The sequence below is a fragment of the Arachis duranensis genome, chromosome 8 (genome assembly GCF_000817695.3).
Source record: "Arachis duranensis cultivar V14167 chromosome 8, aradu.V14167.gnm2.J7QH, whole genome shotgun sequence".
Lineage (NCBI taxonomy): Eukaryota > Viridiplantae > Streptophyta > Magnoliopsida > Fabales > Fabaceae > Arachis > Arachis duranensis.
This window is the reverse complement of record NC_029779.3, coordinates 29,957,175-29,971,681: the sequence shown is the minus strand read 5'-3', so window position 1 is coordinate 29,971,681 and position 14,507 is coordinate 29,957,175. Positions and strand designations below refer to the sequence as shown.

General features: G+C 31.0%; 1 protein-coding gene across 1 annotated transcript in view; it reads right to left on the bottom strand.

Moving 5' to 3' along the window:
• The window catches only part of LOC107461956 (transcription factor MYB35-like), a 19,478-nt gene extending 5,982 nt beyond the window's left edge, over positions 1 to 13,496 (bottom strand). Inside the window, exons 1-2 of the mRNA XM_052253487.1 lie at positions 13,466 to 13,496; positions 10,848 to 11,403 (exon numbers count right to left, since the gene is read on the bottom strand). Of these exons, the coding sequence (XP_052109447.1) occupies positions 10,848 to 11,403; positions 13,466 to 13,477 (568 nt within the window). The 5' untranslated portion in view covers positions 13,478 to 13,496. The remainder of the gene's footprint in view (positions 1 to 10,847; positions 11,404 to 13,465) is intronic.
• Positions 13,497 to 14,507: the final 1,011 nt, after the last annotated feature.

Genomic DNA, 14,507 nt, shown 5'->3' with positions numbered 1-14,507 from the left:
TTTACGTATCCATTAATGCCTTAGTATGAATATGCATTTTTTTGTTATAGTATTATATTTTTTCAAGAGTAATAACTTATATTTTACAGATCTGCTACACATTTAAGTAATATTGTTATCCAAATTTAACTAAATAGACTCAACGCTAACAAAAATTATTTTTGTTAAAAAGAGTGTGATTATATATGCACACATAATTCTTTGATTCCAGTCAAGTTATCTATATTCACGCGCGTAGCTTTACGTTATCGTCGTCGTCTTCTTCTTCTTCTTTTTTATGTTCCTCCTCCTCCTTCTCCTTTTTTTCGCGTATTTTCTTCTCATCGTCATTCTTTTATTGCTACTGTTACTGTTATTATTGCAGTAGAAGGTGAGAAAAAAGAATTTTGAATTGTGCAGAACAACGAGTCTAAATGCACCTTAATTTACTCAGAAATGAACTGAAATCACATAACAATTATGACGCAATTAACTCAGAAATAAACCGAAATTACATATAATTTTGACACAATTAACTCAGAAAGAAAGTGAAGCAGAGAACAATGGTAAAGAATCTACAGGTTTGAGAAGCAATGGATGTTAATAATAAAAGATTTTCAACATGAACTAAGAGATTTTTGCATGGAGATTTCAAGTTTAACTGAGAAGAATTTAGTTACAACAGAGAAAAAGATTTTTAAAAAAATGCCTTTTAAAGAAAATAAGTATATTCATGGTATTTTATATTAAATTCATAATTCATTATTTCTTGTTATATTTTTTATTTAATTTTACTAATTTTCTAAGGCCTTGTCCAAGAGATAAACTCAAATTTAACACATAAACTTAGAAATTGTGTTAAATTTGAGTAAATTAAAAAGAATTTTAAAAAAATAAAATAAAAAGGAGAAGATGAAGAAGAAAAAGGTGAAAAAGAAGAAGAAACAATAGAAGATGAGGAGAAAGAGGAGAAAGAATTTTGAATTGTGCAGGACAACCAAGTCTAAATGCATCTTAATTTATTCAGAAATGAATCGAAATTATATAATGATTGCAACACAATTAACTCACAATTAACTCAGAAATGAATCGAAATTACATAATAATTGTGACATAATTAATTCAGAAATGAACCGAAATTTACCATAATGATTGCGACGCATAAACTCAGTTCGAAAACAAGTATACAAACAAGACTGAATCATGAACAAAAACACATTCAAAATCAATTTTGGATCAGACAATGTCATTAATATGTTTTTCTTCTTTTTGTTTGATATTTTCTTCTCTTTTTCTTGGTTTTACTCCTCTCAACAGAGTAAATCAAAAAGAATTTTGAGAAAATGAAATAAGAAGGTGAATAAAAAGATGAAAAAGAATAAGAAGAAGCAGAAGAAGATGAGGAGAAAGAAGAGAAAGAGTTTTGAATTATGTAGGACAACGAGTCCAAATACACCTTAATTCACTCAGAAATGAACGAAAATTATATAATGATTGCGACATGATTAACTCAGAAATAACCAAAAATTACATAATGAATTGCGACACAATTAACTTAGAAATGAACGGAAGTTACATAACAATTGCAACAAAATTAACTCAGTTCGAAAACAATCACATAAAGAAGAAGAAGAAGGAGGAGGATGATGATGATGATGATGATGATGATGATGATGGAGGAGGAGAAGAAAAAGAAACGAGAAGAAATTCAAATGAGAAAAGAAGGAGGATGAGGTGGTGGTATTGTTGGTGATGATGATAACAAAAGAAAAAGATAATGAAAGAAGAAGCGTGTGACTCTAAATCATTTGAATGAATTTGAATGTTAAAATTGCTTGGATGTAGAGTATAATTCTATATTTTATTAATTAATAAAAAATAATATCTCATAATAAAAGGTGGGGATCTCCCAAAAATATATACTAATAGTATTAATCTAATGGTACATGGTTAAACTAGAAAGAATTTAGAAGAAGAAAGAAAATAAGTCGAATTGAATGAAACTAAGGGTGTGTGAGGTTTAAGAATTAGTTTTTATTACCAAGAATATCATTCCTAGGAATATAATGCCTAAGAATGAGATTACTTTATATGTAAAATTCCTATGTTTGTTTATAAAATTCAATACTTTGAAATATTATGTAATAATTCTAGGAATGAATAATTTTTTGTTTGGTTGAATCTAAAGTTTTTGGCAATATTATGTAATATGTTAAAATTATTCTTAATCATTCAGATTAACGATTAAACTTAATAAACACATAAAAAATTTACATATAAATATATTTTCAATTAAAAGGTTAATATTATTATTGTTGGACAAAAAAACTTTTTATTTCCAAAAATACCCTATATCAAATATTTTCAATCAAAATTATTATTGACTTTTTCTTAAAAAATTAAATATAAATTTAATCAAATATTATTATTTTTTTACATTTTAAATTTATAAAATATCTCTGATAATAAATTTATTAAAATACTCTTAACAACAAATATGTTCAATTAAAGTTATTATTGATTTTAATTTTTTAAAATTTACTAAAATATCCCTAATATTAAATATCTTTAATTCAAATTAACATTATCACAATTAAAGTTAGCACAAAATACTTACCTAGACCATAATTCATAATTTTTTTCATAATCCATAGTTGAATTTATTTTAAACAAATCTCAAAAATTCAAACCACATGTATTAAAAAGTTTTACTATTATCCAAATCAAAGTTACAAAAAAAATCTCAAATGACAAAAATTACTGGCACTAATAAACATACATGTATAACTCTTGTACAAGAACACATACACATTAACAAAATAAAACCAATGTTATGATAGACAGCCTCACACATAAAACAATGATCACAATAATGGAGCATGATGTCTTCTCCTCCATTAGTTTCATATTTCTTGTGCAAATTGATCCCTCTATCTACTCCAAGTATCTCTCGTCTCAATTTGGTGGATCGTCCTACCATCTACTCCAAGCATATTTTGATCTACTATCTTATCAATAGGAAGAACAACCATCACTCTTCTAATGTGATTATGCAAAAGACAACATGCATTTATAACTATTCCTTCAGTCTTAATAGGATAAAATGACATTTTCCTTAAAATTTTTTATCTCGTTTTTAATACTCCAAATGTCCTTTTAATGATACTTCTAACTTGTGAGTGTTTCATATTAAAATTTTTTTGAGCTATACTGGGTTGATTATGTGGATTATACTCACCGAAATGATATTTTTGTCCTTTATAAGGTGGTAAAAATCCTTTACAATTCATGTATCTAGCATCACATAAGTAGTAATGACCTAGTGTGACATATAAAATTGAAGAAAATTAATGAAAGATCAAATAGTTACTTTGATAACATACTAAAGTCTCAATAAAATACCTTAGGGAACACTAAACCCATTGCAAAATAGTTCATCTTGCAATACTGCTAGAATCCGCAGCTAAATCCTCCCAACCCGTCAATACATAGATAAATTGCATTTTTGGAGCAACCACTCCAAGCACATTGGTTGTTATGCCACCTATTCTATTTCAATATCTAGGCTTATCAGCCTCAAGGACATTGACCTTGATATGGATACCATCTAAGGCTCTTAGACAATTCTAAAATCCAAAAAAAAAAAAGATCAATTAACTCAATCCGAAAGCACATCAAGCATATTAGGTTTAATAGCATTAGCAAGATAAATTACCTTGAACCATTTTCATCGTTCATCTATTTTATCCTGGCTAACTGGTTGAGGTTTTTTCAGTAAGAGATTATGACAACTCAAAATAGCAAGCAATACATCATTAAACTGCCTATTAACTGTTTCTTCAGATCTCACAAATTGTCTCTTTATTACTCTAATTTTGACGTCATGTGCTATAATATGTAAAAACATGGCAATGATTTCTTCTACACCCATATTCCTACTTGCTTCTAACCTTCCAACCCCTCTAAGCATATTATACAATGCATGAAAGACACGTCTATCCATTATTATATTTTCTATACAAGCTAGATCACTAAAATAAATAATCCTATCAACACTAACATCCCTTACTACTTGCATACTATAACTATCATTCCATTTTCTTTTCTTTTTTCTCAATTGCAATATAGTCAAAACATAGCAAATCATCAACAACTTAACCATAAGGTTATTCATTAATTCGAAACATAAAATCAAGCAGGCAATAACTCTCATCTTTTGTTTGAGATTCATTCTGTCAAAAAAGAAGAAAACATTAAAATATTTAGTTAGAAAACATTCAAACTTTGTAAATCAATTCAAATATGCAATACATAATACAGGTCTTATAATTCAGTTTCATCTTCAAGCCATATATGCAATACATATGAGTGCTACTTCACTTTAGAATTGAAAACTACACTAATTAAAATAAAGTTTCTTCATTTTAATAGATGTATCACTAATAACTTCACCGTTAAACCATAAGCAACAGGTCAAGCATACTACAATACAAACGTGTGTGCATATATATATAAAAATCAAACCAGTCCGATAGACATAAACAATCAACCATATAAAATAGCATAAAAATAAAAAAGGAAACATCAAGGCTAATATAAATAGTGCACAAGAGAATTATGATATATTTTAACTTGTTACCATATTATTACACATAAACAATATATTTATATAAATAGGAGCACATAATGCTTAATGCAATAGATCAATAGTCAGAGTAACATAACATATTATTCTAGCTTAATGCACATCAAACTTACCATGAATTTTCACTTGCCCTACAAATTAAATTTCAAGTTATTTGGCCTTGGCCATAAAGATAGTAGTGCAGTGCAACAAGAATATTTTGCCGAAGCTAATATCATAAGTTCCTAGTTGACATATATTTGTCTGACTTTTTACATATATTTTACATTCAAGAAACATTTAATTTCATTAACATACTTAACCATATTATTTATCACAAGAATGAGACAATTAAGCAGGAAAAAAGCTTTTGATGTAAACAGGGGAAGAGACTGCTCACATTGCCTATAAAGACTGACCAAATATCTACTTCCACTCTATTACTTTGACTTGCACCAACAGTAGCAGGATCTATTTGGAGATTATAAGAATCAATAACAAAAATAATAGGTTCAAGAAAAAAAATATAATAAAAACTCTTGCATATTAATAAGCACCACATGCAATTGCTAGAAGAGGATGAAAGAGACAAGAGGGGAAATCATCATCATAACATATCCTTCTCCATATTGGAACGTTTAAAAGCTTTAAGCGATGAGGCACCGAAGCACCCCTTAACATTTTTTCCAATCAAGTAAGTCAAGCATTAACCAAACATCATTCAAATTTTATTTCATTTAAACAACTGGAAAAATCATAACATAAAATTCTCAATCAAACCAGCTTAGAAGATCCTTTCCCAACCTCTAACTGAAACATTTCAGTCATAGTCAACAAATGTATATATTACACAATGCTAGTCCAAACAACAAGCCAAATCCTAATTAGCTAGTTTACTAACTAAGAAATCATTAACTAGAGAAGTTAGGCCCCACCAAAACAAAATAACTAGTGCTAATTTCAGCCAACATTGAGCACAACATAGCCCATTCAACCTAGCTCAAGCCAAATACAGATCATTTTCTAGAAAACAAAATACAGTGTCATGAATCAAAATATGCAATTGATTTACCAAAACACTATTCAGCTGTAAGTAACACAACATCCACAGAGAAACCTAATTACATTTCTAAAAAATAAAAAAATTTTCCAACTACACCTTGGCGACACGAAATCCTCAACTTAAGCTTCCTCACTCTGAATTCGTCATTGTCTTCATCATCGCAGTTCAATCTGCAACCGCACCTTGGTGACACGAAGAAGATATCGAGCGGGAACGAAGCTAAAGCAAACCCAACAGAAAAATCGAGCTCGTCACCATTACGCATGACCTCACAGTGGCAAAAGAAGAAATACGAACGCGAACAAAAAAGCGTAGAAGCAGTGAATCTTCCTTCTAGAATGAGGTGTGTGGTGGTTGTGCAAATCCAAATTGGCAGTGAGGCAGAGCCGACACTGGTGGAGCCTCCATGAATTTGGGAAAAAAACACTGCTAAGGTTTGGTTTTCATGGACGATGGGCTCTGTTAGGGTTTAGTTTTCTGATGATAAGAAGGAAAAATTTGAAGAGGAAAGGGTTAAGGTTAGGTTAGTAAAGGTAATTGATAAACCCCAATTTTTTGATTTATCTTGTGTTGAATTTAGTAGATTTTATCAACTTTTCTCACATTTATTCAATAAAATAGCATGGTTTTGTAAATTTTCCCTAAATTGTGCTTAAGATTGAAAACATGCTTTTTAGACCCTTAATTTGTCAAATTTAATTCACTTTAATTCCATTCGATACCTTGATATATTTGTTAAGTGATTTCAGGTTTAGAAGGCAAAGATTGGATTGAAGGAATGAAGAAAAAAAAGCATGCAAAAGTGGAGAAATCATGAAGAAATGAAGTTTTAGAAATTTTCCATGCGAGGCGTACGCGTGACCCACACGTACGCGTGACCAGAGTTCATCAAGCGACGGTACGCGTGACACTCAGCATGTGACCTCATTAATTACAACACATGGGTCACGATTTCAGGGCTTCCCAAGCCGAATCCAACTCATTTATGAAGCTATTTCATGCCAAATTGAAGGAGGATGAAGGGGGGAGCAATTAGTGTAGTGTAGGAAACATGCTTTAGGTTAGTTCTAGAGAGAGAATCTCCATCTTCTCTCTAGAAATTATGGTTCATAGTTTAATTTCATCTTAGATTTAGGTTTTAATTCTTGTTTTCATCTAGTTTCTTTTATCTTTCCTTGTTCTTTTGCTTTAATTCTCTTAGTTTATTTAATTAACTTCTCAATTTGGTCATTTTTATGTTTATGAACTCTTGTTACTTTTAATTTTATTTAATGCATTTTGATGTTTTATGTTTCTTTGATGTTTGCTTGAGTTCTTGTTGTTATTTTCTTGCACTTGGTAGTTTTAGAATTTATTATTATTGCAATTTATTATGCCTTTATTTTTATGCACACCAAGTATTTGATAAAATGCTTGACTTAGGTTTAGAGTAGAATTTTGTGCATTCTTGGCTTGGAAAGAAAAATTAGGTGCTCTTGAGTCATTAATACCCAATTAAGATTGGTGATCTAGAGTTGTTAGTTGATCTTATTTCTATTAACATTACTTATGGATTAGAATTAACTAGGCTTATTTGATATTCTCCCGATGTTGGAGATAACGAAATAGGATTATCTCTTGTTAATTATTGTGTTATGATTAGTGACTAGGATAGAAAATCTTGATTCTCAATCCTTGCCATGAATGCCTCTTTTTAGCATTTGTTATCTTTAGTTGCTTGAATTATTTTCTTGTCATTTAAATTCTTGCCTTTCTAATTTCTTGTTTTATCAACCCACCCCCATTTGAACCTCATAACCAATAATTGAGCACTCGAATGTAATTCCTAGTGAGAACGATCCAGAGCAATACTCTCGATTATTTTTATTGAGTTGAACTTGTGACAACCAGAATTAAACTTTGATTGAAGGTTGTTTGTTGGTTTGGAACTATACTTGCAACGAAGCGATTTCTTTTATTGAGAAGAAATTCTAGACCGGCGATAACCTTCACATCAAGTTTTTGGCACCGTTACCCGGGAGTTGCAATGTGTGCTTGTTATTGGTTATTGTTCATATGTGAATATTGTGAATAGTTTCTTTTTGCTTGCTTGCTAGTTTTGGTTTAGAAGCTTGTTTTTTATTTCCCTTTTTACTATAAATTCTCACCCTTTTGGCTATGAGTTTGGTTCAAATTATGTTGTAGAAAATGGAAGCTTTAATGAGGGTTTGCATTAAGGATTTAGAAATCAAAGATGGGAGGAGTCACAATCATATAGCTAACCTTATTCATCAACTTGCCAACAATATTCACATACCAAGGATTATGGTTACCAACACAATATACTTATATCATCAATCAACATAATTAATGCTAAGCCTCCAGTTTACATAATCATTCCAACTTATCCTATAATTCTCTAGCCTAAGTATTCACATGACATTATATATTAAATACGTGAAACCTAAACCATACCTTGGCCGCTTCCCCACGTGGTCTAGGGCGACACTTAAGCCACACACACACAGCCCCACAATTCACAAAATCACCAAGACCTTGGCACCAATTCTCTACCAAGCCTTCAAATGTCCACAATTCAATTCCAATACTTGTATATATACACCTAGTTCACACCTATCATACATATATGATTCAAAATTCAGAATTTACATACTCAAAACCAAGAATTGGCCAAGGCGGGAAACCTCATCGTACTCACAGACCAAGAGAGCCAAAATCAACAAGTACCACAAGCTAATTTAAACCTAGAGAATCAAAATTAACAAATTTTCAACTTGCGCACACATAATTTTCGAAAATTGAGGGGAAGGAGAGGCTGGAGTGTTAGAGTGACTTACCAAAGAAATTGTTCCGTTAGAATTGTAGAGCTCGACGCGCTGGACGCGTAGCCACAAACGGTGTGGCGATCGGAGTTTGGATGAGGAAGTTATAGTGGTTTGATTATATGAGTGAGGGTTAGGTTTGCTCTTGTTCTTCCCCCTTCATGGAATGTTTCCTTAGATTTACATTTCTAGTTTTTCTCATTAAAAATCTAATTTATTGGCTAATTATTTGCTAATTTAGCAGGGTTTACAGTAATCAATTCAGTTCTCGCAACCTTGCTTTTAACAGAGGCCATACCTACTATTCCCTAGGCGAGTGAGCCACACTCTTGCACCTCCAGATGCCATTGTCCATTACTTGAGGGAGGCTGGCATCAATGACACGTTGTAACTCAGGAACTTTGTCTTTGACAGCTTCTTGATTACTGCATTCGTGGAGTGGTGGCATCCGAAGACCCACACTTTCCAACCTCTTTTCTCCCATGACCATTGACATGTGTCAGTATCAGATTTGTTAACTCCGACAAAAAACATACTCTCCGAGTGTGCAGTAGAATATAATTTTCACACTTGAATACAACTAGCATAGTGTCACTGTTCTTTATGTGATAGTTGGGATACACTGTCACAACAAAATAACCACTGATACTAGACATTCATACTAAATTTATCGAAGAAACGGATGAGAAGAATGATTGAGATATTTGTGGAAAATACCAACAGTTTGCAGCTGAATGAATTTTGTCGTACTATATCTCATTTACAGTGAAAACCTTTTAATTCAGCATGTATCTTGTTTATAATGTAAACGATTTCACTTTGAGTATATCTTGTTTACAGTGTAAACAAGATACTTAGATCCCACTTTATTATACGTATCACGTGTATAAACGTGATACGTGCAAGCTGTGTTGTGTCTTACTGTAAATGAGATATGCTCAAAGTGAAATTATTTACCGTGTAAACGAGATAAGTAAAAAGATGGATTTGGGTAAAAACACTACAAATTACATATTTCAGTAAATAAAAAGTTTATTTTATTTATTTAAAAAATCTCTTATATATATGTTGTATAAGTAATTCTAATTCACTTTATTTTAATTTATATGTTAAAAATTTTATGTGTATGTTATTTTGTTAAATTTGTGTTTGATTTGATATATTTAGTTGAATTGTATAGGATTTTATTATAGTTATGTTAATTTTTTTTAAAAAAATTTAAAACTTAATAATATTCAATTATTCATGGATACACACGGGTATTTGCCTTTTCTGTAAGAAAAAATAAACGAAGATTGTCGTGAAAAAATAGTTGAGTCATCAATCCAAATAGTTGACAAACGCGAGTTATGATAACAACAAAAGTTAATAGCTATATACCAACAATTCAAATTGTTGACAAATGCGAGTTAAGTCAGTGACTAAAAAAATTACATAGTTTATGTCAGCAAATGAAATTGTTGGCAAAGACTAGTTATACTAGCGATCAAAGTTGCAAGCGATGCTGAGTTATGCCAGGAATCAAAGTTGTTGGCAAAAAACTTGGTATTACAGCAAAAATATTACTGACATAACATGATTTTTACTTGTGACGTAAGGAATTGCTGCAAAATTTTTTTCTCAACATGCATGTGTTATTAATTAAAATTTTTGGTATTGCTAACATGTAACTTAAGAACACATTTTTAAAATAGGATAAAAAAATTTATATTATTATATTTTTAAGAAATATTTTTATTAGGGCACAAGATATATGGCTAATCCTAAAATTAGTTTTATAATAAATATTGTGTTGAAGAATTTATTTTAAAACATATTTATACAATATATCAATCATTGCCTAAATGTAATTTCATTCAACTGCATGTATGAAAACAAAAAAGAAAATATTATTAACAAGCTAAGTCATGACATTTGTTAAGGACATCTAAAAAACACTCAATAAATTTGATTGCCCTAACCTGCACACTTTGAAGTTGCAGTGTGTTTTTCTCTTACCTAACTTAAAATCCTAACATAGCATATTGGATTTCTAATTGTTCTAAATATATGAATGAACGCATATACGATTTCTTTAGTTATTACCATCCATCAATATTCCATAAGTTACCAAGATTCAAATCTCCATCATCATCATCATCAACTTTGTACCACTTTCGCATTGGCGAATATATTGGACAATTTTTAAGTATGCTAAGCAATTCATCGTCCATTTGTGGCATAGAATTATTCAATGCCTCCTTGTTATTGTTACAACCTCCATTATCATTCTTTTCTGTATACAATATAACACACAATCATGAATTATCAATCATAATAATCAAATTCGTGAATCATAAATAAGTTAGTTTAATTTCACCTGTTGAAATCAATTGATGAGAAGAGCTTTGAGTTGCAATAATGGTGGCTGTTTCTTGCTCTTTACTGGTTCCAACTGGTGGCAATGGTGGCTCTTCAATAATTTTTCTCTTATCAGCTAATTCTTCTTCCTCCTTACCAATAACAATGGTTGCATCCATCTTTGACTTTCCCTTGCGACAAAGAGCATTACACTCCATCACCACATCATTCAATAAACCATTACTCTTACAATAAGGAGACACAGGGGTTAATGGCAATACAAAACTTGCATTATTATTGGTGCAAGAGAAAGAAGAAGAAGAAGAAGAAGAAGAATCATTTTGATTAGGTTGTTTCTGATTATGATTTGGTGGAGGATTGGCAGCAGAAATGTTTGAAGGTAGTTCAACACTGAGATTATTTTTAGGGTAACATGAAGCTAAGACCGAATAAAATGGTGATGAAGAAAAGTGTTGTGCTTGTTGAACCGTTATTTGTGGAGGATATTTTCTTAGGCGCTTCTTCATTCTTGAGTTCCAAAAGTTTTTGATGTCATTGTCTGATCTTCCAGAAACCTGAAAATGGAAAACATATATATAATAACATTGTAAATGGAAAAGGCTCTTGCCTGGTTCCGATGATGGAAACAATGCAATCCAACTACAGCCAGAATGGTATTTGATATTGCTTTTTTGTATAGATATCAGCCAAATTCTCGTCTAATCCTATCGAAAATCTCTTGGAATGAAGTTTTAGATTTAGATGTAATTTTGGAAGAACTTGGAGCATATTTGGAAAGCTATCAAACACAACAACCACAATACATCATCACAGAAGAGAAAGAATCATCATCAAATTTCAAGTTTAAATTTCAATCACAACAGCAACAAGAAGAATCAACAAAACATGAAATCGCAGCAGCATCAGCAAAAATTCAAGAAAAACAAGAGGTAGAAGTCTATGTAAATTTAGATTTAACAAGCAAATCAATAACAAATTTAATAACAATAGATTACAAATTCAATTTCACAAGATCTGTAATCAAACCTTTTTTTTAGTCAAAATTGAGTCTAACTCTATTAGTTGAAATTAGGGGTGTACATATAGTTCGACCCGATCTAAAAATCCGGCCCATGTCTAAAGCATTTTAGGACATGTTGGCCCGGACCCAAAGTGGCCTGGGTCTAATCCGAAAAAAGAGAATGAAACTTGGAAGGATAATCAAACTGAGACCGGGTCATAGCTTGAGTCACCCGGACCCAGCCCGACGAACATACACTTCTCAAAATTAGGGCACGCATTCATGTAGTGCACGATGAAGATTGAAGGCATCCAGTGAGGCTGAGGCACAACCCTGAAGCCTGAACTCTGTCTTCTCTCCTCAGCACGCAACCACTGAACCACGCCCCCTCGTCCCCTCACGCATGGCGGCGACGACGCCACCCTTTCCCTCTCAACCCTCTCTCTCTCACCAGCCACCGACACCACTCACCAACCTCAAAGTCACCTTGCCCCCATGAAAAAGCTCCTCTATTCAATTGCTTCTCAACGACGACTCTCAGCGAAGTGCGATGGCATTTCTCTACTGCCCCAGTCGTCTTCTTCTTTTCTGCCACCATCAATCAGCCACTAGAAGTCACCATTTTTGCTCTGCTCTCTTTTCTAGTCGTCTTCTTCTCTTTTCTAACATCTGTTCTTTGACTAAGAATTTTGATTATTGGAACTTCTGATCAAAGGTGTTGATTATTGTTTTAATTTTTTATTATCAGTGATGGTAGTTTTTTTTCTGGAAAAAATTAATTAGTAATTGTATTTTGGTGTTCTGATTCTTGTTCTGATTACCAGTAAATTAAATATTACTGATTATTACTGAATCTGAAAAAAAATTAATTAGTTTTGATTCCTTGTTTCTTTTTTTAGTTAAATCTAATGTATTGCTGATTATAATCTAAATTAGAATCTGAAAATATCTATTGTTGATTATTGCTGAATCTGAAAAAAAATTAATTTTTTGCTAAAAACATTAATTAGTTTTGATGGATCACCGGATTTTCATATGGTAAAATTGTGGATTGAATATGTATAAGTTTTATGGGATATAGAGTCGAATTATAGTCTAAAAAATAAACCGATATATATATCTAAAGTTAGATCTGGGTTAAGACGAACTTGGATTCGGTCAATCCATATACACCCCTAGTTAAAATGATGATTATAAATCATTAGAAAAAAAATACTTCAATTTTAAAAAAATATTTACATCAAACACTTTTAACATCCGCATAAAATACATTATTACGAATTAATTATGTATTTAAATTATATTTTAATTAATAAAATAAAAAAATACATGTTTGATTATTAAAAAATATTAATGTCAAAATGATATTTATTATGGAAAATGTAGACGTAGTACAAATGTCGATTTTATATATTAAAAAAATTGTGTATATATATACATCAACAAAAGTGACTTATGGAACAAGATGATTATTGCACCAAAAGACAATAGACGCACGGAAAAGAGTCGGTCACATGAATATAGACCCCAAACATGCATTTAGAATAAATAAATAAACAAATAAAATTTTTAGTATATATCGCAATATAAACTCTATATATATAGCTAAGCGATACCTTGGTAGCCATTAGAGCCCATTTGTTTCCAAACTTAACATGAAGATCATCAATGGTTTTCTCCTCTTTTTCAGAGAAAGGACCCTTCTTCAAGTCAGGATTTAGATGGTTCGACCATCTAAGCCTACAACTTTTGCGACTTCTCCTCAGCTCAGAATTCTTTCGAATTAAACTCCAATTACCTTTGCCACACTTCTTTACCTGCTCGATAAGTATGGCGTCCTCTCTCGGCGTCCAAGGCCCCTTTCTCAAATCATCTCTCCAAGACTCACCATCCTCATTGTTCTTGTTATTATTGGAGATCATTTTGACCTTATATATATATATGGCTGCTGCTGCTTCTTAATTGCACCAATCTATATTTGTTTTGATATGGGTATGTAAGGACTAAGAATTTGATCGATGAAACAAGAAAGAAATGAAGTTAGAGAAAGATGTGGGGTTTTGTTTTGTTTTGTTTTGGTGTTTAGTGTTTTAGAGAGGTTTTGTTTTGTTTTGGTGTTTAGCGTTTTAGAGAGACAGAAGAAAGTGAGGTATGAGAGCTAACACTTCACAATACTTTCGCGTTATATATAGGCACCTGCACGAATTAAGGGACTTAAAAAAATAATTTTATTAATTTAATTTTTTTTATAATCTATTTTTTTATGATTTATATTTTTTAAAGAGTTTAATTTTGATACCTTGATTAATAGTACAAAATATTTTATACAATCATCTAATCACATCCAATTTTTTTGTATTATCATTTACATGGCCAATTTAATTACGTAGTTAGACGTATGTATAAAATTATTTTACATTGACAAAATAAATAATGTGCATGAAAATTATTTTTTTTTTTAAATTATAAAGTATTTATAAATATGTCCACAAAATTAAAGATATTTTATTAGTTACACGTATTTTTAGTTTTTTAATAATTTTTAATTATTTACTTAGTATTAATAAAAATATTTTAGAGACTAATTTATTAATAAAAACTTTTTTTAGAAATTGGCCTATTAATCAAATATATTTTTGGTGTAACAAGAAGAAAATA